The sequence below is a fragment of the Lissotriton helveticus genome, chromosome 5_1, assembly GCF_964261635.1.
Source record: "Lissotriton helveticus chromosome 5_1, aLisHel1.1, whole genome shotgun sequence".
NCBI lineage: Eukaryota > Metazoa > Chordata > Amphibia > Caudata > Salamandridae > Lissotriton > Lissotriton helveticus.
Genome location: NC_136065.1, coordinates 1,555,908,913 through 1,555,931,951, shown reverse-complemented (window position 1 = coordinate 1,555,931,951; position 23,039 = coordinate 1,555,908,913). Strand labels below are relative to the sequence as shown.

General features: G+C 45.4%; 1 protein-coding gene across 7 annotated transcripts in view; it reads left to right on the top strand.

Annotated features, from left to right (window-relative positions):
- Positions 1–23,039, top strand: part of MDM4 (MDM4 regulator of p53) — a 373,509-nt gene that overhangs the window by 41,739 nt on the left and 308,731 nt on the right. For all 7 annotated transcript variants that reach the window (XM_078644640.1, XM_078644638.1, XM_078644641.1 and 4 more), the window contains exon 2: positions 19,740–19,828. In XM_078644640.1, coding sequence (XP_078500766.1) covers positions 19,748–19,828 — 81 coding nt within the window. In that variant the 5' untranslated portion in view covers positions 19,740–19,747. The remainder of the gene's footprint in view (positions 1–19,739; positions 19,829–23,039) is intronic.

Genomic DNA, 23,039 nt, shown 5'->3' with positions numbered 1-23,039 from the left:
AAAATACCCCATATTCATTTATGTGAAGCGCTTCTGCGCTTCATTTCACTTACAAAAACAAATATGGGGCTATCTCGGCGCCCTTCTACTGTGGCGCTGCCTTTGTGCTTTAAGGATAACACTGGCCCAACGTTAACAAGGATGTAATCACGTCCGGTGGCGCTTCTACGCACTCACATAAAAATGTTGCTCTGACGAGTGTTAACACTCCCAAGGAAACTTTATCTCCCTTCATTTTTTCCACAATCCAGTGAGTGCCCTTGATTTCAGTTCTATAAACGGAAGTCCCTTTCACGATTCAGCCTCCCATGTGGTGTCATTGTAGCCATGTTTAATTTTGGCATGCAACAGTGGCAAATGACAGCGTCAAGGCTTTGAGGCGCTGCACTCTTACACACACATTCACAAACGTGTTTGGAATGATGGCATAACAAAGCTGGCATGACATTCTGGCCGGCTTCTGAAACCCTGACGCTGCAGAGGAGGTAATTGTTTTAAAATCTACCTTACTGTAAACATTGCAAAGTAAAACGTTTTTTTTTTTTGCATTTATTTACTTTATTAGTAGCTGTAAAGTTGTCCGCCCACAGTTTTTTGTATTCATTTGTTTTATTAGCATTTGTGTCTTGCCACGCTTTAGTCTCACAGGTTTAAATCTAAAGCGTGGCATGCAGCGATAGCTGCAAAATTAAATAAAGAGAAAAGAAATCTGTCGACGCTGCATTTCTTTTCCGTTTATTTACTTTTGTTGCAATCACGGCACGCTACCCTGAAGCTTTAAACATCTATAGCTAAAGCAGGCTGTGATGCGATTTCTACAAAATTAAATAAATAGGAAAACAATGTGGAGGCTGCCCTTCTTTTTATTTTTTTAATTTTTTTTTACAATTTATTTAATTTTGTAGTAATTTTTTGCCAACAAAGCACCTCACACACTTCATGTGTTAACATGCTGGCCACGCTGCTATTATTATATTGTTTTTCAACACAGAGCCAAATGAGCTTCATGTTTTAACATGGCAGCCGACAACCAACTGTGCACAGATGGTTGGCTCTACGCTCACCACAATCTTGTTATATGGTAGATAATGTCTATTGAAAGCATCTAAAAGTTGGCCATATGTGACAAGTTGAATCACAGTCTATGAAGAAAGCTTGCACGGAAATAACAAGACAGCTAGAATTGCTTTTTAGGTCTCGCCTGTCGATGCGCATGGAGCTTGCGAGCCTATTGCGGCTTAAACAACTTTTAACTAAGAAGCAAGGAATCGTGGCGATTCCTTGCAGTGCCCGTGACTTTTAAGCTCAATGCGCATGTGCATTGAGCTTAAAAGCGCGTGCACAGCCGCAATCGCCATCTGTTCCTCTCTCCCGCATTCCTCCGACACCTTTTGAAGTGAAGCTTAGCTTCACTTCAAAGGCCCGGCTTCTTAACACCCACATGCCGCTCTCCCCGCTCCGCCCCCTCCCCTGCCCGCCTTGTTTTTCTGGCACTCGTCCTCTACTCGTCTTAAGCTCCGTGCCCTTTTTCCGACAGCTGACCCCCCCTCCCCCCCGCACCGCCAGCTCTGCGGCACAGAACCAGTAACATCCAGCGAAACCTTAATCTTGTGAAAATGAAAGGGTTATTAAGAAAGAGCAGATAATTACTGTGGCTTCTTAAACACATGGTTTCGTGTCCCACAACGTATTTGCTGAGATTACTTGGAATAAAAGAAGGCGTTCAATTAGGATTGAGAATGATGCGTGTCAATTTGCCAACACCCTTCGAATTGTTTTTACTTTTTTTCCAAATTTATCTTTGTTCGGTGAGACATCGTAAACCGCGCCTCCTTTGTAGCCGATGCCGCAGCGCTATCGTCCGATGAACTATTGCAACGTTTCATTTGGAGCTTTACAATGCTTTCCTGAGCTTCCTAGTTGGCATCATGTTCTTGTGCTGTAACAAAGTCCCTTTTCATTAAATAATCTTCCTCAGTTGGAGCACGTGACCAGTCGTCACAGATGGTTTAAATTACTTGTTTTCTCACGGCCGAGGCCGTGAGCTACATCAAAGTGTTCGGCTCCCCGACCCCTGCTTCACGGACGCTTCTCAGGCCACCAGCCTGCCCAATATATTTATTTTGCATAGCTCTGTCTTGTTCACTAAGTTTCCTTGGGTGCATGGACGGTCCAGCAGAACACGACTTTCTCACCCTCACTCACCCTCAACACTTCACCCTCAACCCCTCACTCACCCTCACTCTCACTCACCCTCTCACCCTTAACCCCTCAGCCTCATCCTCACTCACCCTCACCCTCACTTACCCTCAACCCCTCACCCTCACTCACCCTCACTCACCCTCAACACCTCACCCTCACCCTCCCTCACCCTCACTCACCCTCACCTTCACCCTTTCACCCTCAACCCCTCACCCTCACTCACCCTCAACCCCTCACCCACTCTCAACCCCTCACCCTCACTCACCCTCACCCTCACTCACCCTCACTCACCCTCACCCTCACTCACCCTCACTCACCCTCACTCACCCTCACTCACCCTCACTCACCCTCACTCACCCTCACTCACCCTCACTCACCCTCACTCACCCTCACTCACCCTCACTCACCCTCACTCACCCTCACTCACCCTCACTCACCCTCACTCACCCTCACTCACCCTCACTCACCCTCACTCACCCTCACTCACCCTCACTCACCCTCACTCACCCTCACTCACCCTCACTCACCCTCACTCACCCTCACTCACCCTCACTCACCCTCAACGCCTCACCCTCACTCACTCTCAACCCCTCACCCTCACTCACCCTCAACCCCTCACCCTCACCCTCACTCACCCTCAACACTTCACCCTCACTCACCCTCAACCCCTCACCCTCACCCTCACTCACCCTCAACACTTCACCCTCAACCCCTCACTCACCCTCACTCTCACTCACCCTCACTCACCCTCAACCCCTCACCCTCACTTACCCTCAACCCCTCACCCTCACCCACCCTCAACCCCTCACACTCACTCACCCTCACCCTCCCTCACCCTCACTCACCCTCACAACACATATTGTGTTACAATAGGTGTCACATTTGCGAAAGATAAAACTATCTAGGGATGTAGCATAACGACCAGAGCTGCCATATAAGTAACGTAAATACAAAACATGTTGCATTCCAAATGCTATAGGTGTCACATTTGCAAAAGTTATAACTATTGGCATTGTAAATGACAAAGCCATCAATTTAGCAATTTTAACAACGAAAAAAGAAATAAATTATGTCATTTACAAGACCAATAACTACAACTTTTCTAATGCGAGGCCTATTGCATTCCAACCCCACTCATCCACGCAACGCCACTCACACACGCAACGCCACTCACACACGCAACGCCACTCACACACGCAACGCCACTCACACACGCAACGCCACTCACACACGCAACGCCACTCACACACGCAACGCCACTCACACACGCAACGCCACTCACACACGCAACGCCACTCACACACGCCACTCATCCACGCAACGCCACTCATCCACGCAACACCACTCATCCATTTGCAAAACGAAAAATGTCAAACTCTTCTATTGCGAGACCTATTGCATTTTCAATGCTTGTTTAAACTGCATTCTATTCCTTGAATAGCAGCAAAAGCAAACCTGTCAGCACCCGGGAAAAGCTTTGAGTACGCACGGTCTGAGACTTAAGGTGTTTGTAAAAAAACTCACACAGTTTAGAAACTCATTTTCCTGCGTGGGACAAGAAACCACATTTTTTGCCTTTCCATTTAATGGTGATACAGCGAGCTTAAGGTAAGTGTTTTTAAAATTTAAATATTACCTATCCCGTCGTCTGTTGAATTCCAACACCCCGACTTCACCCCGCCCGTCTCACTGCCCTGATGCTCTTACCTCTGCAGACTGCCACTTGCCTGTGTGTGTGTGCGCCTGTGTGTATGAGTCTGTACGTATGCTTGTGTGTGCCTGTGTATGTGCTTGTATGTGTATCCATGTGTGTGCTTGTGTGTGTTCCTGTGTCTGCTTGTGTGTGCTTGTGCGTGTGCGCCTCCATGTATGTGTGGGTGTGCTTGTGTTGTGCCTGTGTGTGTCTGTTCCACATCACTGACTCCATCCAAGAGTTCTATGCCATACCACTCTACACAGTCAAGTGATAATGCACACCGAGTTATTGCTCCCATAAGGATAGATGAGGCAGTTGCCTTATGGAGTCAGCAGTAGATGGTGCCCAATAGCAAGCAAGACCTGGAGAATAGTTTAGCCAGTGGATGCCAGACTCCAGTGTCCATGTGCTGTTGTGCCCACCCTTGCACAGTTCGTTGCAATCCATCAATCAGGGGTTTGTTAAAGCGCGACTACTCACCCGTAAGGGTCTCAAGGCGCTAGGGGGGGGGGGCAGGTTCCATTCCATCAAGGAGGGGGTCTGTCGAAGAGCCAGGTTTTGAGGTTTCTTGCGAAGATGGGGAGCGATGTTGTCTGTCTGAGGTGGAGCGGGAGGGCGTTCCATGCTTTGGCCGCGAGGAAGGAGAAGGAGCGGCCTCCCGATCTGGTCTTTCTGGTGCGGGGGACCACGGCGTAGGAGAGCTGGGCTGATCGTAGGGTCCTTTGGGGTGCGTGGAATTTGAGTCGGCTGTTCAGGTATGCTGGTCCGGTGCCGTGGAGGGCCTTGTGTGCGTGGGTGAGCAGCTTAAAGGTGATTCTCGCCTCGACGGGGAGCCAGTGGAGTGTGCGCAGGTGCTGGGAGATGTGGCAGTGTTTTGGCAGGTTGAGGACCAGTCTTGCGGCGGCGTTCTGGATGTTCTGTAGCTTGCGGATGAGGTTTTTGTTTAATCCGGCGTAGAGTGCGTTGCCGTAGTCGAGTCTGCTGGTGACCAGGGCGTGAGTGACTGTCTTTCGGTGTTCGAGGGGGATCCATTTGAAGGTCTTACGAAGGAGGCGGAGGGTGTGGAAGCAGGAAGATGAGACAGAGTTGATCTGGTGGTCCATTTTGAGCTCGGAGTCCAGGATGATTCCCAGGTTGCGTGCGTGGTCTGTAGGGGTTGGGGGGTTTCTGAGGGCGGTGGGCCACCAGGTGTCGCTTCAGGCGTCGGGGTTTGGGCCCATGATGAGTACTTCTGTTTTGTTGGTGTTTAGTTGTAGGCAGCTGTTTTTCATCCATTTTGCGACGGATTCCATGCCTTCTCGAAAGTTGCGTCTGGCGGTGTTGGGCTCGTTGGATAGGGAGAGGATGAGCTGGGTGTCGTCTGCGTATGACACGATGTTGAGTCCGTAGGTTCTGACGATGGGGGCAAGTGGAGCCATGTAGACGTTGAAGAGCGTCGGGCTGAGGGAGGCGCCCTGGGGGACTCCGCAGGTGGTAGGTGTGGGGTCCAAGAGGAAAGGGGGGAGTCTGACCCGCTGCGTCCTGCCGGAGAGGAAGGAGCAGATCCAGTCGAGAGCCTTGTCCTGGATTCCTGCGTCGTGGAGTCTGCGTATTAGGGTGCGGTGGGAGACTGTGTCGAACGCCGCTGATAGGTCGAGGAGGATGAGGGCTACTGTTTCTCCTTTGTCTAGTAGGGTGCGGATGTCGTCTGTTGCGGCGAGGAGGGCGGTTTCCATACTGTTTTTTTCTGAAGCTGGATTGGGAGGAGTCGAGGATGTTGTGTTCTTCAATGAGTCTGCGTATTAGGGTGCGGTGGGAGACTGTGTCGAACGCCGCTGATAGGTCGAGGAGGATGAGGGCTACTGTTTCTCCTTTGTCTAGTAGGGTGCGGATGTCGTCTGTTGCGGCGAGGAGTGCGGTTTCTGTACTGTTTTTTTCTGAAGCCGGATTGGGAGGAGTCGAGGATGTTGTGTTCTTCAATGAATGTGGCGAGTTGGCTGTTGATGGCTTTCTCGATGACCTTCGCTGGGAACGGGAGCAGGGAGATGGGTCTGTAGTTTTTGAGGTCGGTGGGGTCCGCTGAGGGTTTCTTTAGGAGGGGGTTCACGTCGGCCTGTTTCCAGTCGTCTGGGAACGAGGCGGTCGCCAGGGAGCGGTTGATGGTGTGGCGGAGCATGGGTGCGATGGTGTCGGCGGCTCTGTTGAAGATGTGGTGGGGGCAGGGGTCCGTGGGGGCCCCTGAGTGGGTTGACTTCATTGTCTTCAGTGTGTCTTCGGTGGTGAGGGCTGTCCAGTCAACGCTACGACCATTTACACTACCACCTTACTTGTCAGCCCCCACATCTGTAGCCCTAGGGGCGTGCTGAGATCCCTAGAATTGCTTCCATAGCCCGCAAGACCATAGACTTTTTTTGGGATGACGTTGTGTGTTGAGTAAACGATAAATGTTCCCTAAATAAGTGAATAGACATGCATGCATCCAGGTCTAGTTTTCCTTGAAGGAAACACGCCGGAGGCGACTGTTTTGTATCTCACATAAATAGCGCGATGTCAGAGGGCCTGTTATTGACATTCAGGGGACAGGCTCTCTTTTATGGCTTGGGGAAGTCGGGCCACACAAGACAACATTAAAAAACCTGATGTGACTGACCTTGAATGTTACTCGATAAAGGCTAATATTGTGAGCGTGCACGGCAAATTAACCCTCATTTCCAGCGCTTTGTTTAATTATTTAAAGGCGAATATGCAGTGCTTTTCCTCTCCATTATAGCAACAAACCTTGCCCGAAGGAGGAACATTAAATCACATCGTAATCTGTACTACTGCCTTGGGCCTCCCTTGACAATTTGGAGTTGTTGAAACTTCATTTTAATATTTACTTCTTGGATCACTTAAGGGCTGTCAAGTTTAATAACATTTTATCAATCGGATACTTTTATTATACACGGTTTCGTAAAAATAACAAGGCTGTCTTAGGCTTTCAGTCCTATGCGGAGATAATTATGTTGGTTGGACAGGGATTTGGTTTACAATAACTGTTGGAATATGTGAGAAGCTTCCCGACGCGCGCAATCAGTTGCGCATCACTGCGGGCATTTATTCCCCTTTTCCTTTACCACACTCATGGGGAATACACAATCATTAGCCTTTTTCCCGTTCACGCTTATGGGCCCCCTTTCAGCATCCTCCCCCGCCCCTTGAGCTTACACAGCGCTATTCTGCCAGCCACACTGCCCGGCCAGACCTCTGCCACCCAGGTACCCACTCCGGAGCCATTCCCCGGCCCTGCTCCTATTGCTAGTCACCCAATACTCTCTATTGTCAACTACATGCCATCCCGGGCTTTTGGGCAGGTTCAGACACTCTTCGGTCAATTTTCCCCCAGGACTGTTGTTGCCTGGGTCTCTCTGGGCACAGTTTCATACTGGTCACTCTGTTCCTGCCAGCTCCACCACTTACTGTGCAGGCCTAAGAGACTGCGTGATGTTTAACTTTCACCTTTATGGCAATTATTACATCCATAATTTCAGCCCCCTGGGAGCGCTTATTTGGGCCCCTTGCGATTGTGTTTGGCCTCATCCCTGCTCAATCCGACATACTATCTATCTATTGCCCTCTCTCTAGCTATCTATTGCCCTCCCTCTAGCTAGCTATTGCCCTCCCTCTATCTATCACCCTCACTCTGTCTATCTATTGCATCACCACAGCACCACTCAGGGTCACCACAACATCACTATGTGCTACCACAGCATCACTGAACGCGACAGCATCACTCGGCGCCACCAAAACATCACTCAGGGCCACCACAGCAGCAATCTGTGCAACCATTCAACAACAACTGGTTCAAATATGTTCTCTCAATGTTTAAAGCTTTATTACAAATGTCACAAAAAAATGTAAATATTTGACTTCTGTTGTTGGATTTTCGTCACAATAAAATACACTGAACATAATGTACACAAATTATTTACAAACGTTTATGCTATTGTCATTATAAATGACAATAACTTTTATTTAAGTATTAATTATTTAAAGATTAAAAGCCATTGTTATTTGTAATATCAATACATCTAAGTCACTTAAATACAACACATATTGCATTACAAATGCTATAGGTGTCACATTTGCGAAAGTTAAAACTATTGGCATTGTAAATGACAAAGCTATTTCGCTATTTTCAAAACCAACACATAAATAAACAAGCATTTGCAATGCAATAGGTCTCGCATTAGAAAAGTTTGAGCTATTGGTATTGTAAATGACAAATTTTGTATTTGTGTTGATTTTGAAAATAGCGAAATTAATAGCTTTGTCATTCACAATACTAATAGGTATAGCTTTCGCAAATGTGACACCTATAGCATTTGTAATGCAATATGTGTTTTATGTACGTGACTTACATGTATTGATATTACAAATAAATGGCTTTTATTTATTTTTTAATAATTAATACTTAAATAAAAGTTATTGTAATTTATAATGGCAATAGCTTAAAGTTTTGTAAATAACTTTTGTGAAGATTATGTTCAGTGTATTTTATTGTGCTGAAAATCCAAGAATAGATGTGAAATATTAACATCTTTTTTGTGACATTTATAATAAAGCTTGAAACATTGAGAGAACATATTTGAATTAGTTGTTGTTGAATGGTTGCACAGATGGATTCTGTGGTGGCGCTGAGTGATGTTGTGGTGCCCCTGAGTGATGCTGTGGTGGTGCGGAGTGATGTTGTGGTGATGTGATATATAGAGTGAGGGCGATAGATAGATAGAGAAAGGGCGATAGAGTGGGGGCAATGCATAGAGTGGGGGCGATAGATAGATATAATTATGTGGCACTGAGTGGTATTGTGTGGAGTGTGTGTGTTGCATTCAGTAGAGTGTAATTATGGGGCGTGTAATTATGTAGCACTGAGTGGTATTTGGAGTGTGTGTGTTGCATTGAGTGCAGTGTAATTATGTGGCGTGTAACTATGTGGCACTGAGTGGTATTTGGAGTGTAGTGTTGCATCGAGTGCAGTGTAATTATGTGGCACTCAGTGATATTTGGAGTGTATGTTGCATTGCGTGCAGTGTAATTATGTGGCGTGTAATTATGTGGCACTGAGTGGTATTTGGAGTGTATGTTGCATTGAGTGCAGTGTAATTATGTGGCGTGTAATTGTGGCACTGAGTGGTATTTGGAGTGTATGTTGCATTGCGTGCAGTGTAATTATGTGGCGTAATTATGTGGCACTGAGTAGTATTTGGAGTGTATGTTGCATTGAGCGCAGTGTAATTATGTGGCGTGTAATTATGTGGCACTGAGTGGTATTTGGAGTGTATGTTGCATTGAGTGCAGTGTAATTATGTAACATATTATGTGGCACTGAGTGGTATTGTGTGGAGTGTATGTTGCATTGAGTGCAGTGTAATTATGTGGCATTGAGTGGTATTTGGAGCGTATGTTGCATTGAGAGCAGTGTAATAATGTGGCGTGTAATTATGTGGCACTGAGTGGTATTTGGAGTGTATGTTGCATTGAGTGCAGTGTAATTATGTAGCATGTAAATATGTGGCACTAAGTGGTATTTGGAGTGTATGTTGCATTGAGTGCAGTGTAATTATGTGGCGTGTAATTATATGGCACTGAGTGGTATTTGGAGTGTATGTTGCGTGAGCGCAGTAATTATGTAGCATATAATTATGTGGCACTGAGTGGTATTATGAGGAGTGTATGTTGTATTCAGTAAAGTAATTGTGTGGTGTGTAATTATGTGGCACTGAGTGGTAATGTTTGGAGTGTATGTTGCATTGTAACTATGTAGCATATAATTATGTGGCATTGAGTGGTATTGTGTGGAGTGTGTGCTGCATTCAGTAGAGTGTAATTATGTGGTGTGTAATGATGTGGCATTGAGTGGTATTTGGAGTGTATGTTGCGTTGAGCGCAGTGCGACTCAGAATACTCTTCATGTCACCAAATGTTCAATCACTGAAGGGTAAGGAAAGAGAAGAAATACTGCCGTTGACATATGGAGCCTGCCATGTAGTGTTTACTGGTTACTCTAGGGTAGGGAGGGGCAAGTGGGCCCGAGGCTGCTGCCAGTGCTGTAAAAGAGCGAGCAGCTGGGTGGGTACTGGGTGTTTTCTCACTGCAGCAGACGGGAGGACGAATAAGACACCAGTCACAAGCAACCGACCACAAACAACAACATGTCTTTATTATTGTTTGGCCGACGCACTAGTAACTAGCAATGGTAAAGCCAGACAGTCTGGCATTGGTGCAGTCTCTCAAAGTGCACTTAGCCAATGCCTAAAGTGTGCTGACCCTTTGACCCGTACTGTAGCGTGAGGAAAGCAAATATGGCTTACACAACAGAAGACCAATGAATGAAGAGGGCTGGCTGAACAAGCTTCTGTAAGTAAAAAGTATATATATAGTTTTAGTTAAATTGAAAAGTGGCGGTAACGACATACCTAAAAAGAAGGCAAAGTCTCCTACACACAACTGCAAATCCAGTGTCATTTTTCACAACCCCCTCCGGGTCAAAGATTTTTAATAAACGAAAACTCCGAATATTATACAGGCAGGGTTTGCAACAGACAGTATACACTTAAGGACATATGTTCAGTCAGGCCACCATAGAGCTGGTCAAACAAGCGAGCGCCTAGGCCTGCTCCTAACGGGTTCTAAACGCGGTCTCGTTGCGTGAGTGGCCCGTGCACCACAGGGGGTGATATTTAAATAAACAAAAACAGGAACCATATTTCCAGGCCAAACACAGCCAAGATACTAGTAACGTTACCCCGCGCAAACCCTGTTTCCCAAACCAATAAAAAAATCGACGAAGTGTAGTGAAAACATGAATGTCACGTGAAATGTAGTTTTTACAGAGCGCCACTAAGAGGCCTGGAATGCCACTCCCCCCCCACCCCCCCACCAAACTCGAGGGCCAATCTGATTTGGCAAACTGTCCAGCCTATGTTACAGCTTGTGTTGTTGAAAGTCTATTTATTTACACAACACATTCAAATGTTAAAGTGCTGCCCATCAACTCCGTTTCCAAAAGTCTCACACAAATATTTTCAAGCCCCACGAGGCGGCTTTGCTTCCAATTTAGCATTATTCTTTTAGTCAGCAATATCAACTAAAAGGATTGTGCATCCCTCGTTTCAAACGGCGCCCTGGCTATTTTTAGAGACAGTTCCCATTAAATTTGCGCAGTTACTCTGAAATACGCCTCTAAAAATAATCAGGTATTTTAGCAGTCTTGCGCAGTGGCACAATGAACAGAGCAGAGCGTCCATGCAATACATCCTCCACTGGGGACTCGGAGAAATAAAGTTGGAGGCGGCAAATAGCATGTTTGCTGACTCTGCACGCACATATCCTGAACATGCACTCATCTCGCTTTGCTGTGCATTTGTTTGTTTTCTTTTACGTGGGTAAACAGCTCAGGAGAACATATTTCTTAGCAACAGTCCCGCTGTGCTAGAAACAAGGGAGCAGTTTGGATCGCATAGAAATGTGAAATATTAATGAAAAGCACACACCTCTCGGTACGCAAAGAAAACTGGCCGAACACCCGGATAAAATCAAACCAGATCGAATTGACTGTAATTATTTCATTTTCGTGATCAGAAAATACGAGAAAGGAGTAGAGTTTGCAGCACGTCCTCATATGTGAGGAGATTGCTGAAGGGAAACGTGTAACCTCGCTGTCGGATCTCCTGTAGCTGCTGCTGGATCCGCGCGGGATCCTCTTGTGCAGATAGCATCTTCCAGAGTCACCGAGCAGGTTTTATTTTACACCGACAAGCGGTTGCCTAGCAACAGATCCCAGCCACCAGGGTTTTGGACAGACTGCCTCCCGATGCCAGGGCTGCGTTACAGCAAAAACGCAAGCTGCAGTAATTACAAACAGATCCCCCGGTGCAATGCCTTCCAAACAATTGATTTTTCTAAGCGAGAGCCTGCCTCGCTGTACTGTGGACGGGAGACGATGTGCCCGCCTCCCTGCTCGGAGCCGCGCTGTCATTGGCGGCCGCCGAGGCAGGAAGACAGGCAAACACGGAGAAGACGTGGGCGGGGCCTGATCGAGGTTTCCGCTTCCCCCTGCCTGGGGGAAACTTTAGCTGTCGTTGCCGGTCTCCCATGCGGTGGAGGGAGACCGGAGTTGCTGCAGAAAGCCCCGGGTCCCAGGAGGTGGCCCGGGTGAAGGGGAAGCCGGTGGTGCTGCGCGGGGCTCCTGCATGATGGAGCGAGCCCCGCGCTACTGTAAGGATTGCAGGTTGGTTCCACAGGAGCGTCAGGAATCCGAAGAATAGTCCGCAGCCTTCCCCCACGGTCTTCCGACTCTATCAAGCACTAGAGTACGAGAGACACGCCAGGGGAAAACAGGGAGACAAAACAAGGAAAGATGGGGGGGAAACAAAGATGGTCGATGGTGATCTCCATTAAATAGCCCACTTCTTAAAGGGACCGTGTAGGGGAGTCCCGAAACATGACAGCTACATGAGGAGATGCCGCCGCAGGAGCCCCTAAGAACGGGAGCTCCAGAGCAGACCGGCAGCCTACCGGTAAGTGGGGCCGGTGTTGTGGTACCAGAGGGGGGCGTCGGGGCACATTGCCGCGCCCCCCGTGTGCTTTCCCTCCCTGCGGGTGCCCGTGTTTAAGACCGTGTGCACGGCGCCGTGCTGGACGTGCGCGTTCGTGCACCCAAATCCGCACGCAAAGCTCGTAACACCCTCTTGTCCCTCATTCCCCCGAGATGGCCAGCTATACGTCTCCAGCTGGACGCATCCTTCGGATGCTATTCCAGCGAGACCTAAAAATGTGTCATTTACAATACCAATAGCTCAAACTTTCCTAATGCGAGACCTATTGCATTGCAAATGCTTGTTTAAACTGACGCTCTAACAGCTGAGTTTACATCACACAGAGATGTGTTATACCAGGTGTCTCTCCAAGTGCACACTGCTGTGGAAGGCCTGAGCCTGTTAAGTCTGTGCAAAGCTTCTCTGGCTCATCAGAGCTCTCCAAAGCCCGGATGACCCTTTAATAGCAGAGGGAGCTCCAGGGAGATTTCAGTCGGGTGTATCATGAGATGACGGGCCAGGCTGGATGAAATGGCGTCCGGGCAAATCTTCGGGCTACTGAATCTGGCCCTGAACCTGTACCAGCACGTGGCACCCCGGGGGATATTTCATGTTCATATTAAATGTTATTTATTTCCCTGCATTTATAATGGTAAAGGCAGCTACAGATTGTGTGTGAAACAAATAGCTGCTGCCAATTCTGAGAAACTTAAAAAACAGCATAACATTGCGTGAGTGTTAGTAAGTGCCCATTCTCCCTGAAGGTTCTCTTGGCCCTGAAATAGCAGATGTTTATTGTTGCCCAACTTGAAGGCACGTGTTTTATCGACCTCGGAAGGATGACAGACTGAGTGGACCCGCAGGATTCAAACCTGTCGACATGAGGTTAAACAATGATCCACGGATGGCACCTGTTAACCCTGTATCCATGTGATTCTGTCTGTGATATTTATGTCTCCCACATGTATTTGTGCAATCTGAGGGGTAGCTGTGCTAACAACGATTTACTGGAAGCCACTGTCATCTGCTGGACTGCAGAGGTATTTTTCTGTTGCCATGCATTGTATCCTGCCTAAAGTAGGGCTCTCTCACTTACATGACGTGCAGAACGCATAGTGAGATTTAAGCATACCATTACATTATCTCTTGAACTTCGGGACATTCTTTGGCACAAAGCTATAGCGCCTCACAAAAAAAAGTTTACACGCCGCTTCCTTCAACTCTGGGTCCGTCGCACGCGGTGTGCTCTGTTTAAAGTGAAAATGTAACAAAAACATGATGCCCCTGACACCATAGATCACACTTCTTTTTACAGAAGTCCCTTTTATTGACTCTGTGTTTATCCAATTGTTTTTTTCATTTCATATTTTCTCACATTCAAATATTCCTTTCACCTTACATATAATAAATTTTCATTATTTGCAACGTTTATTAGACACAATACACATGTATACAAAAAATATAATACACAAGATTAATCGTATGTGAAACAGTCTGATTTCTTTCTTCTTAATTACTGAACATCACTAAGACAATGTTCTAGCAAAGTTTGAATCTCTACACCTTTTTTTTTTTTGCAGTGTCCTACTCTAATTTTTGGGGGTGTCAAGATAACATGAAATCTTGATCTTGTCCACTCTCTTAATCAATGGTCCTGTCTTTATGGTCTAAAGATCTTATTTCCAATTTTTGTTGTTATGATGGAGTTGAAATTATCTTATTCCACCTTATCTTACTATCAGATAAATCAAAGTTTCTTCTGTAGTTTTTAGACCATTAAATGTTGCCGACGCATTTCGACCTTGTAGCTGTGGGACCAGCACACTTGTTTATATCAAGGTCTTCTTCAGGGCTGTGTTAAGATTGTGGTAGGACATTTCCTCAATCCATTTTTTGAGTGCTAAAGGGTACTTCTTTCTTGCTACCCTGTTTCCTTCGTCTTTGGTGTGAAGGGGGAAAATTACGTAGCAAATAATGCCTTGGGTGGTGGCTGCTTGCTATTCGTCCTGTTGGATCGACTATTTTACTTCTCTCGGAGATTCTTCACTTTCCGACCGTAGCTCTTCACAGTGGACTCAAAAAAATGGATTGAGAAAATGTCCTACCACAATCTTAACACAGCCCTGAAGAAGACCTTGATATAAACAAGTGTGCTGGTCCCACAGCTACAAGGGCTCTTGAACTGCTTCGACGGACGTCTGTATTCCCTGGACAGAGGAAGACGGGCAGTCAAACCAGAAGACTAACGGGGACGTATAGAACAAAAGGGAAACAAGAGAAAGAAACTGAACGGACTTAAAGACCATTAATAATAATAAATACAATTGAGAGTTCTTTATTTTTCTTGCCTGGTCATTGAAATCGGCGACATATAGTTTGTGGACTAATTCCCGATGTAGCCAATTTTGGTTGTGTAGCTTGAGCAGCATTCTCACAATTGTCATTGTTTGAATGACAAACTGTGTTTAACACTTACATGTTCTAACCAGATCTGTGTATAATGTATGTAGTTCTGGAGCTCTGATTTTCTGTATTCGGATATGGTGTGTACACCAGCTAAGACTGGCTATGTTGCTCCCTCCTTGCTAAGGGGACCTAGTCTAACATTGTTGTTTATATGTGGTAGTGCGCATTCAAACACATTTTCTTAGTAAGTTGATGGTATTTCTAGTGCTTTATTAGCTGTGTAGTTATTAGGAACTGTATCTGCAGTATATGTGTGAAACAGTCTTGAAGTTGCATTAGCTGCTGGAATGTAACCCATGAATAGAATACCTCTAACCTGAATGGTTTGTGGGCCTCAACTGCGAAGGTGCTGCCTCCGCGCACCTGGGGCAGACCACGTTGTAACAGCATTTGTGTAACCGCATGTCTGCAGTTATCTGGTATGTTAATTGTCGGTTCGTCCTCAGACATTTGAATATATGGACTCAGAGGGTACCTCTATGGGGAGTTCCTCTGGAAGGTTTAAACTTGCACAACCTACAGCTAGTACACAGGATTTACCTACTCAACTGAGGAGAATATTTTCTCTAACACCAAGGACGTTTCCTTTTTAGGTCTCGGCCTGATCCAGCGCATGCGCTGATCTCGGCCGAGACATTTAAAAGTCGCTTTTGGAAGTGCTTCCAAAGCGGCGATTAGGTCACCCTAACGCGCACAAGCACGCGCGCGACATGCACAGCACTTTTTTTCGACGCACGCATGCGCATAACTCGCGTTTTTTGTGTTTTTTTTTTTATTTCACAGCCGAGCCGCGTGGCCATTGCTTGTTTACGCTACTTGCCGAGTGCTTTAATTTTTTTAATACCAAATGAAAATGGTAGTTATCCCTCTTAACGTTTTTAAGAAAAACATGCTGTTGGGGCTACATCAACTGTTGTGATATCGGGGTCAGAGGCCTTCCTGAAGCTATTAAATCGTCTTATGTGGTGCATTTTAATTACTCGTGCCTTGGAGCACCGGGGGCACCTTTCTTCTGAAGAGCTTCACACGACGGAATACTTGCTCATGGTTCCTCTATACCTTTTTCCTCATGCCTTAAGCCGAGAACCATACCTAGGTCATCCGTGAGCTCTTTTTGAACCGAGAAGCATACCTGTGTCATCGTGAGCGATGCAATGAAACGGAAATGAAAAGAAATGCATTATTTGTCTCTGTTGAAAGGTCAGTTTTAAAACGTAATTGCTGGGTGAAGAGCGTGTTGAGCACTTGCGACTTCTCTCACTTTAAATACGATGCTACTTAAGGAACTTGCACGTATGGGTGTTAGGAACGTATAGACAATTGAATTAATGCTTTTCTTTTTCTATGTAATTCACATATGAAATGTCTAACGTTTTTCTAAACTTTCTAATGCTTCCTGTTGATTTCATTTTATCATGTTGTCTCTATGGCAGTTAGAAATATACCCTTCACTTGATATAACCACTGAATATGGTTCAGTATTTTTATAGCAGTTAATACTTCTTTTCGGATGCTTTGTAGTACCTTAAAATAAGCAGCGATTTACCCAGAACTGCAAAATTGTTTTTTGTTCACCCAACACTACAGCTGCTAACTCATTCACTACTCTAAATAGGCTTTCAAGTAAATCCTTGTTTGTAGGTGACTTTGGGTATACAAAAGAAAACTGCTTGGGCAATCCATTAAATTAGAACCCTAACTAGAACGTTGGCAGCACCATGTTGTACGGCTATATGTTCTCAAGAAAAACTGCATTTTGTTGACAACATAAACGTTGGAACTGTGCGTGACTGATTCTGAGCACCCCTCAGGATATGTTGGCCTATAGTTCTGCAAGCTCACCGTGCACCATCCGTACCCGTACCCTGGTGAGCAAGTAAAATGGAGTTTCTTAACTGAGCCTAGTTTACCCAGTTTGGTGTAATGTAAGATGTACTTCTTTTGCCATATCATCCATTATTGCTTGATGGAAGGTATTCAGGTTTTTTGCTTGCTTATAAACATCAGCACAGCGCCTATCTAGCCAAAGCAGCACCTAAAGAGCATTTTCAAAGACTGCTGCTAACCCTTCTGGTAGCGTACTGCCAAATAAGTAATGTTTTGATAGATAAACTGTTGATGGAGCAGTCCAGGTTGGTCGGAAATGTTGTAACCTTTAAATGGCATGCATAGTTGTTATATTTTTATGCCAAGTAAGATATCAGTCAAAGTTGACAACCTTAGCAAAATCTTGAATTATGTTTTTAGATGCTGAAAAGGCTTTTGACCTTGTATGCTGGGAAAGTCTCTTTTACATTTTAGCCAAATTCAGTTTTCCTTCCTCGCTGATACCTGTAGTCTCTAAATTTTAATAGGGGGCCATAGCACACATAATGGTGAACACTAATAAAGTTGGTAATTGTAGAGTTGTTAGAGGAATGAGATGAGGCAGCTCCCTATCTCCCCCTACTCTTGGCGTGTTTTATAGAGCCCCTTGCCATAGCGATTCGCTCACTTAGCAGTTTGTAATTTCTAATGCCTGGTATGACAAACATTAAGCTCTATGCTGACGATATCACTCTTTTTAAAACTTAATTTAGAAGTTCAAAATAAAATATTTAATATTTTCCAGGAATTTAAATCTATTGGAGTTTACAGAATAAATAAATCAAAGACAGAGATACTGCTCTGCAATTGTTCTTCTGATTGTTTATTGGCAGAATTGAGCCCACTAGTTAATACTAAGCCTAAGAGGTATCTAGGTGTATATGTCACGGAAAATATAAATGACCTTTATGCCTTAAAATATATCCCTCTCTATAATAAGATAAAGGAAAAATTGTTAAAATGGAAAGACCTTCCTATGTCCATAATAGGTCGGGCAGTTATAATTCGTATGATGATTTTACCTTTATGCAATTTCCTCTTTTTAACCATTCCAACTGCGGTCCAAATGATTGTTTTTTAAAGAAGTGCAAGGCTTGTTTTCTACGTTTATTTGGGCAAACAAGGTATCCAGACTCGCTATGGACGCACTATATAGACCTGGTGAAAAAGGTGGTTCAGCTGTTCCTGACTTAAGGGAATACTACTTTGCAAACTTTTCACATATCTTGAACAGAACAACAAAGATTTTAAATATTAATAGATATAATTTCTTTCTAGATCTAATCCACCAAGAATATGATATCAAGGAATTTATGCGTTTAACAAAATTTCCCCAAAAAGTCAGATTTAAAACATTACAATGGAGTTTTAAGCGGAAAAATCAAATGTTTACTCATTATGCGATTCCCAATATTAATGGAGAAACTTTGCTCTCTGACGTGTATATATAGGCTAAGATCCATTGCTAGATCCGGCAGGTATAGCTAATTTGAGAATCGGGGATTTAGCAAAATAGGTCACTTTTTAAATGGGAACAGGAAAACCTGGACTGAAATAGAGCTATGCATTGAATGTAGCAAAATGATTTTTCAATGGTCCTTCATTAGGATTTGACATTTCCTGCAGGAACTCAGCCCTATACACATTAATGAGACCATCAAGCTAGCGGGACAATTGCTGGACCCTGAAAATCGTAAAACGATCAGTGGCTGGGCCACCCTCCTACAAGACCGGGCGGCAGGTAAATTGTATCTGAAAGCGCAGAGAAAGTAGGAATCCCAGGAAGGGCTGCAGATCTCCACCTTGGCCTGGAATCAGATCAATAAGTTTAATTACTCTTTATTCAAAGCCTCCAACCTTAGACGAATGCAGTATTACACCAAGTCTCTTATCTCGAACGCCAGATTTTCTACATAAAATAAATCCTCAGATGTCTACAAACTGTTTCCGTTGCAATATAGAGAGAGGAGGGAACTGGACACATATCAACTGGGAGTGCCCTAGACTAAATGGATTTTGGGGAGCAATCAATCCGTATTGTTTTAACAGATTGAAAGTTCAGCAGATGCTTGACACCCAAACTGTTGTGCTAGGATACTCACCCGATTTAATATCTAATTTACTGCAAAAAACCCAGATATATATTCTGGTCCTGGTAGCTCGGTTATTGATCCTTCAAAGATGGCAGTGCAGTGATATCCCGACTTTCCCGCAGCGACTTTGTTAATTATATTAGATTAAGGAACTGAAAGAAAATATGCTCTAAAATAGGGTTCATATAGGAAGTTAGCGAAACTATGGGAACATCTGTGCAAAGAGTTAGTATGCACTTGGTGGATGATAGGTAGGGTATGCAATAACTATAGTTTAAGAAATGCTGTACATGATTTTAGATCTGAATTATGCAATATTTTATTTCCGCCTTTTATCTTGTATATGTTCTTGACATGTTTTAATCATGTTGAAACAAGAGATGGTGTAATAATGTATTACTGTATTATGCTCTGATGAACTATCCCTAAATAAAAATAGTTTTTTAAAAACCTTAGCAGAACCTACTCAAAGCATTAAATGACAAAATGTTCTCTTCCCCCCCTAGGCTTAAACAGGCCAGATTCGGGGCTCTGAGATTTTTGCAACAGCGTCTTAAAATCCAGGTTCACCTTTAAAAGTGACACAATATAAACATATCAAAAGTAATCAACATTTAGGAACTGGATTGTCTGTTTTGAACATTAGGTAGTATGAACTTTCAGGATGCTGCTGTTTTACCTTCGATAAGGAAATCTGTAAAATAAGTAGTTGTTGAGAAACTAAATATTGGCATAGGAACTGTCTATCATAAGTGTGTTTACAATAGACTAATTGTTAGGTGTGTGTTTTTATAGCTTTGACTTTAAAAACTGTTGTAAATGCTCTCTTCTCATTAACTGGTGTATTTTTTTCTCTAGCTGTCAAAATGTCTACTAGTACCTCTTTGCAACCTCCAGCCCCAGAGAGTGAATCCTGCAGGATTTTGCCAACGGTACAGGGGAATCGGGTGAGTAACTTCCACAACTATATGTGTTGTTCACTAGCTAATCAGTATATGCAAAAGGTCAACACCCTGAGAAGTTCTGGCAAGAGACTATACCCAATGCGGTAATGCCCTTCGCTATCACTTGCTTAAAAATATCACAATTATGGGAAACCTATGAGAACTTACTGGTGAGGCATTTGTGTGGTCTACCCTGTTACACACTATTTAACTGTGCTGCATGGGAATCGTGTGAGAAATCGTTCCCAGAAAAGTCCCATTGACCTTTTGACCCTCCCCCGCTAAGCCTGAGGCGGATGCTGGGTGCGGGCGAGTGGGTACCTACGCTGCTGCTTACTGGCCTCATTTTAAATTGAGTGTGTTCCGCGCTGACTGCTAGCGCTTTAATTTTAAAATTGCACTGTTTGCACTGTTGGATTTTTAATTGTGCACTTTCCCCTCTCTACCTCCATTTTCGTTACCTGAGGCGGAAGCCGGGTAACCTCTTGTTCTCAGCTTTTCTTTGCCTTGCACAGTCTTATTTTTCTGCCCCACTGCTCAGGGTGGTTGTGCCGCGCAGGAGACTCCCTCGCTGTTCCCCGTCCTCACGGCTGATTAGGTGCCGCATGGGATTGTGGGACGTGTAGTTAGAGCGTTTTGGGAGCGGCCATCTTAGGGGGAGCCAGGCACGCTGGTCGGCTGACTAGTGGTGCGGTTCTCTCAGCTGAGACGGCATAAATTTGAGCAAATAGGCTGCCCAGGTTAGACCTTTTGACCCTCCCCCGCTAAGCCAGAGGCGGATGCTGGGTGCGGGGAATCGTTTTGGCCACCACTAGTGTGGAAGGGTATGCTCAGATGTGAGTCCCTTGCTCACTGCACCATCAGGATTCAAGCAAGCCGGGCCGAAGACGGCTGTAATGCCAGAAACCGGTCCCCGGAAGCTTGTTTCCTTTCCAGTAAAGAATTGGCTTGGTAGTTTGGTCTGCCCTGTTCCCATGATGCACTGGGCCAGGGTCAGACTAATTTGCATGTAGCCAGGTTCTGAACTGGGATGGTGCAGTGAGCTAAAAAACGGTGATGGATCAAGCCCTGATCTTTTGACTGGGTAGGAGTGTTCTGATTAATTCAGATACTCTGTCCATCGCCACCCCCTTTTGAATCGGGTGCGGGCGAGTGGGTACCTACGCTGCTGCTTACTGGCCTCATTTTAAATTGAGTGTGTTCCGCCCTGACTGCTAGCGCTTTAATTTTAAAATAGCACTGTTTGCACTGTTGGATTTTTAATTGTGCACTTTCCCCTCTCTTACCTCCATTTTCGTTACCTGAGGCGGAAGCCGGGTAACATCTTGTTCTCAGCTTTTCTTTGCCCCACTGCTCAGGGTGGTTGTGCTGCGCAGGAGACTCCCTCGCTGTTCCCCGTCCTCACGGCCGATTAGGTGCCGCATGGGATTGTGGGACGTGTAGTTAGAGCGTTTTGGGAGCGGCCATCTTGGGGGGAGCCAGATATGCTGGTCGGCTGACTAGTGGTGCGGTTCTCTAGGCTGAGACGGCATAAATTTAGAGGCCCTCAACTCCGCGCAGCGGACGCGCATTGCGGGCGCGCCTTTTTCGCGCCCAAGGAGTGCCCAAGGAAAGCCCATCTGTGCCCGTCAGCGTCCTGGAGGCGGACCGTTGCGGACGGGCTGGGCTTGAAATATCGCTCCTTGCTTTTTGGCATCATGCTGACATACACTGCAGCCGAGCACACCGCTCTTAAGGGTATGGATGGTAATTGCTGCACTGTTTTCCCTTGCCGGCCAAAAGGCAAGAGGCGCTGTCCGGCTGTGGCTGGTTACCGGGCAACGCCCATGCTTCGACTCCTTTGACTTCTCCTATAAAGAGCTCATGTTTGCTCTTGAATACTAGATCTTTGAGCAAACATGTTTTAGACATTCATGAGCTATTGGTGGAAGCAAGGCCGATTTGTCTATTTCTTACTGAGACATGGCTGGGTGAATGTTCGAGCCCTGACATAGCCGCTGCTATCCCTGCTAATTATGTTATTTTTAGGAAGGATAGGGTGAATGGTGGGGGTGTTGCGATGGTGGTTGATAAGCGCGTTACCTGCTCCATCATTCAAACTGATGAGATCCAGGGGTACGAGGCCCTGGGGTTTTCGCTATCCATTTCTCCTCACCAATCCTGCGCTGGGTTATTGATCTACGGGTTCCTTCCATGAAGAACTTCACGCAGTGGTGTCGGCACTCTGCCTAAAAACGGAGCACTGCCTGGTATTGGGGGATTTTAACATTCACATGGATATAAGGAACGATGCTTAAACTATTAAGATCTGTGACACTACCTCCCCTCTGGGTCTCTCCCCCCTATCTGTCTGTCCCCATGCATAATAAAGGACATACGTTAGATCAAGTTTTCTCAACTATTCCTATCGATATCTCCTCACCTGCACCGGTCTTATGGTCGGACCATTTTTTAGTTAATTTCGAAATTATTCATATTGATAAATCTTCGCGTAACATGTTTAGTCGCCCTCTCTAGGCCTCTCGTGCCTATCATCATGTCACCCCTGAGATGTTAGCACAGGCTTATCTTTCCCACCCCTGCCCGCTGTCTGGCACTTTGGAGAAGGACCTGGATCTCCTGCAGTCGTGGTTTGTGGAAAGATTAGATGAACTAGCCCCGGTAACAACTTCCCGCAAGCTCGCCTGCCGGGTTTCTGCTCCTTGGTTCACTGCAGCTTTGTCAGTGAAGCGACGGCAATGTAAGACAGCTGAAAGGGTGTGACGGCGCCATTATGACACCATGGCTAAGATGGCATACAGGGTATCCATTAAGTCATATCACAGTGACATTATGTTAAAGAAGAAAGCTTATTTTTCAGGAAGAATCGAGGCGGCCACAAACACCAGTAAAGAAATTTTTTCAATTGTGAAGGAATTCACTTCTCCCAAGATGAGCACGGCTCCATGCTTTCGCTCTGAAGCGTGGGTCATCTTGTTGGCTGATTCTTTCACCAATAAAATTAAGTCCATCCAGGACTCCTTTTTGCTGTCCGGGGTAGTGGCAGACTCTGGTGCCAGCATTCTTCCCTCTTATCCTCTGATGGGTGGGGACCCCACTCTTTCGGAATTTCCTTGATTATGCTGTCCAACATCATTGGATCTTCTTACCAAATTAAAATCTGGCTCCCCCCTGGATCCTTGTCCGGCCAAGTTTCTTGCTAGAATGGCTGAAG